This window comes from Morone saxatilis, unplaced genomic scaffold (genome assembly GCF_004916995.1).
Source record: "Morone saxatilis isolate NCDOM2014 unplaced genomic scaffold, NCSU_SB_2.0 Contig7, whole genome shotgun sequence".
Lineage (NCBI taxonomy): Eukaryota > Metazoa > Chordata > Actinopteri > Moronidae > Morone > Morone saxatilis.
The window spans coordinates 4,189,446-4,193,230 of record NW_023340246.1 but is presented as its reverse complement, the minus strand read 5'-3'; the positions used below and the strand labels follow the sequence as shown (position 1 = coordinate 4,193,230).

At 42.0% G+C, this 3,785-nt stretch overlaps 1 protein-coding gene across 1 annotated transcript in view; it reads left to right on the top strand.

The window, feature by feature from the left end:
• The first annotated feature begins 2,854 nt into the window (after window positions 1-2,854).
• The window catches only part of LOC118340936 (zinc finger BED domain-containing protein 5-like), a 2,884-nt gene continuing 1,953 nt past the window's right edge, over window positions 2,855-3,785 (top strand). The window contains exon 1 of the mRNA XM_035679102.1: window positions 2,855-3,776. Within this exon, the coding sequence (XP_035534995.1) occupies window positions 2,855-3,776 (922 nt within the window). The remainder of the gene's footprint in view (window positions 3,777-3,785) is intronic.

Genomic DNA, 3,785 nt, shown 5'->3' with positions numbered 1-3,785 from the left:
TTTACTTTAATTACTGCTCGTCTGCTTCTGCGTTCTTCTGTTTGTGTTCGAGCCCTCAAAAATAAAACCAGAACTCATTAACACCCATAAAACTGTTCACCTTCGCTGCAAAAACTGCCCTTCTAGAAATAATAATAATAATTGTCTCGTATTGAGCAAAAAATCCACTAATGAGGGTGAATCCTTAAAACTGTCATAGAAATCTAACCACTGAAAGACTGTAATGGGCCAAGTTGTGCTTTTTATAAGCAATGAAAACTGAAGTTATTCAAGATAATAATTTTATTTTTTTAGATTTCTTATTTGTAGTGAGACGATTTAGGTTTGATAAAATGTAAAGAAAAAGGCACAAAAAAGTCAATATGAAGCAAGTTTTAGTTGATTAAACATTAAGCATTAATTTGTTTTATCCAGTGTGAAATGAATGCACATTTTTTACAATTGGAGAATGTAAGAATCACTTAAAGCCAACAACGATGATAAATATAAATGTTTAAAAATAACCGTTAATCAATCTAATCTTATCTAAAGCCACAGGAAGCCCCGTTACCAGTAGCAGTAATAAATCATATGTTTACATATTTACACCTATTTACAGCCAGATTAGATTATATATTAAACACAAATCTGAAAGTAATGATTGAATATAGACAACAGGACAATGACCACATTGCCAGAGATTGATAAAGATTGAAGGTTTCACATTTTAGAGCCAAGAGACTGCGTTCAGTCACATCTAAACCAGTCAATCAATCTAACGGCTTTCTAAAGTTGGCATTACGTTAGTTTAACTGCTCTTTAAAGCACTGATTCATAGACCACTAGCTTCAAGATAAATGAACGTCATTATCACATTAAAGATTAACGTTAACGACTGCTTTTAGTCACAGCATCTAAAGTGAGAAAGAAAACAGACTTTAATAAACAAACTCTGACTCATTCTGCTCACTTCGATTCTTAAAATGCTGATTTATATTCGTGTTTATAAGTTAAACTTGTTAAAATCTGTATAATAGTTAAGAAGTTGTGGATTTTGTGGAATGTGTTGTGGATTTTTTCTCTTTCTGAGCCTCCGGCTGCTTTTGATTTGTGGAATATGTTGAGGTATTGTGGAGCAGAAGAAGTTATATATTCGGGCCAGTGTGCTGCTATGAGTCATCCCGTCCTCAGCTAACCCCGAAGCCTGAAACTGCCTTTCATTGTCAACTGAGGCAACACACAAAAGAACAGAAAGAAAAGGAACGAAGAGGCTTTTTTCCGAATGAAAAATGGGCCTTGTTGAAACTAATTCGCGTGTTTGAAGTGGAGGCTGCTGATGAGATCTTGAAGGTCTGGTGGGAGACGTCCAACGTTGTCCCCGTTTGACCATGTGGTCGCCCTTCGGTGGTCGGAAACAATCTTCCGGGGGTGCTGCAGGCTGATGGTAAGTGTGAGGTAAATAGAGGAGATAATGGGGTAAATGTTGCCTTCTCCCTGCCCACAAAACACTTTAAAAAACACTTTTATGCTTCCAGTAGCGACAGCTCCCTTCACTTTTCAACTAGAAAATTGTTGTGGGCATTCGTGGCCTTTGCCTGAGCGTCATTATCAGGCCAAAATGTCCAGTTGTTCACGCTCCCCGAAGATAAACCCTTTCTGTTTTGACACTACGTGACCTTTCTTCCTGTGTTTTCTAGCTTCACCCTCAGGATAAAAGGTCAAATGTGCACAACAGACATCAAATAATAAAGAGGCAGATTGCTGTGAAATACTTCCTGAGCACATTCCTGCTGCTAAAGAAAATAAATCAGTTTGATTTGGTGCCTGAATGTGAGGAACCAGACTCACCAAACGGCGTCTGAATGACACGGTTCAGTGCAAAAGTCAAGAAAAAGTACAATTACTCCCATTAAAAAATACTGAAAGTAAATACCTAGTAAATAAATGACTCAAAGTACAAATTACTTTACATTTTAATGTCTAAGAGTGTGATTATTACTGTAATTATAACAGCATTGTTACTGTTGAAGTTGGCGTTACGTTAGCTCCGTGGTTCTCAAAGTGTGGGGCGCGCCAAACGGGAGGAAATTTTCCTTTTTATGCCTTTATATCTTTATCCAGACATCCCAACTGTCCCGGAAGTTCCGGGAGTCTCCCCGCCATAATTGATAGCGGCTCCTTGACGCCCGCAAATGAGATCCAATCTCCCGGAATCTGGAGCAAGACCGCACACTAGACTAGTGACTGCGCGTGTGAGAGTGACTGCGCGTGTGTGTGTGTGTGTGTGACTATAAATGCAGCGCGTGTGAGAGCAAACCGTCCTTATAGCTGTGTGTTGCCGCTTATTAGACCGATGACCCCGGGGGCGACACCAACTGTAACAGGAATTCCCCTCCCCACCCCCACCCCCCCGGAATGAACCTCCCTGAAATTACTTTTTGCAGGTTGCACGGACCTCAAAAGTTTTCGAGCCAGCGCCAGCAGAGACACAAACCAGATGGGCCTAATCAACCAAAAAGCCAACCGAAAAGAAAATATGATGAAGGGTATCTTGCTCTTGGATTCACGGCAGCAGTGGTGGGGTCAGAGGAGAGACCGATGTGTGTTCTGTGTCTTAAACCGCTAGCAGCAGACAGTATGAGACCCAACAAATTAAGAAGACAACTAGAGACCACACACCCCAGTCACGTCAATAAGCCACTTGATTTCTTTCAAAGAAAACTGGCAGAATACTGTCAACAGGAGACTCGCATGGTAAAAGCTGCATCAGTAAACAGTAAAGCACAGATAGCTTCATATAGAGTGGCATACAGAATTGCAAAATGCAAAAAACCACACAATTGCAGAGCAGCTCTTTCTTCCCGCTGCTCTAGACATGGTGTCAATTATGCTTGACGAGACAAGCGCAGCAAAATTAAAAGCTGTCCCCCTGTCAAACGACACAGTTGCGAGACATATATGCAACATTTCAAGTGATCTTGAGGAACAACTCATAGAAAAATTAAAAGACAGTCGTTTTGCATTACAAGTGGACGAAGCTACTGACAGCAATAAAGACTGCTTATTCATTTTGTATGTCCGCTTTGTGAATGGCGAGTCACTGTGTGAGGATTTGCTGTTTTGCAAATACATAAAAAATAGAGCCACAGCTGATGAGCTGTTTAAGATCATGGACAGTTACCTCAAAGAACACGGCCTTAAATGGGAAAACTGTGTGGGCTTTTGCTCTGATGGCGCACAGACCATGGCTGGGTCAAGAAACGGGCTGCAGGCACTAATAAAGAGGGTTGCGCCAGATGCGCACTGGACGCACTGTGTCATTCACAGGGAAGCGCTCGCGTCAAGGCAGCTCAGCCCTGAACTAAATGAGGTTTTAACAGAAGTTGTGAGCGTGGTAAATTTTATCAAAACCCGACCCCTGAAAGCGCGACTGTTCTCCGCACTTTGTGAGGAAATGGGAGCTGATCACACATCTGTGCTGTTTCACAGTGAAGCAAGGTGGCTCTCCCGGGGCCAAGTGCTGTTGCGCGGCTTTGAGCTCAGGGCAGAGATTCGGATGTTCTTGGAGGAGGAGCACATGTATGAGGCTGTAAGCAAGTTCAGTGATGAACAATTTCTGTTTAAACTGGCCTACCTCAGCGATGTGTTTGGCAAGCTGAATGAATTAAATCTTCAGCTTCAAGGCAAAGACAAGCACCTACCTCACCTGGCAGACAAGATCACTGCATTCACCCGAAAGCTTGAGGTATGGGGCAGGCGCCTCGATCAGCAAAACATAGATGTCTTTGAGAACCTGAGTGAAGTTG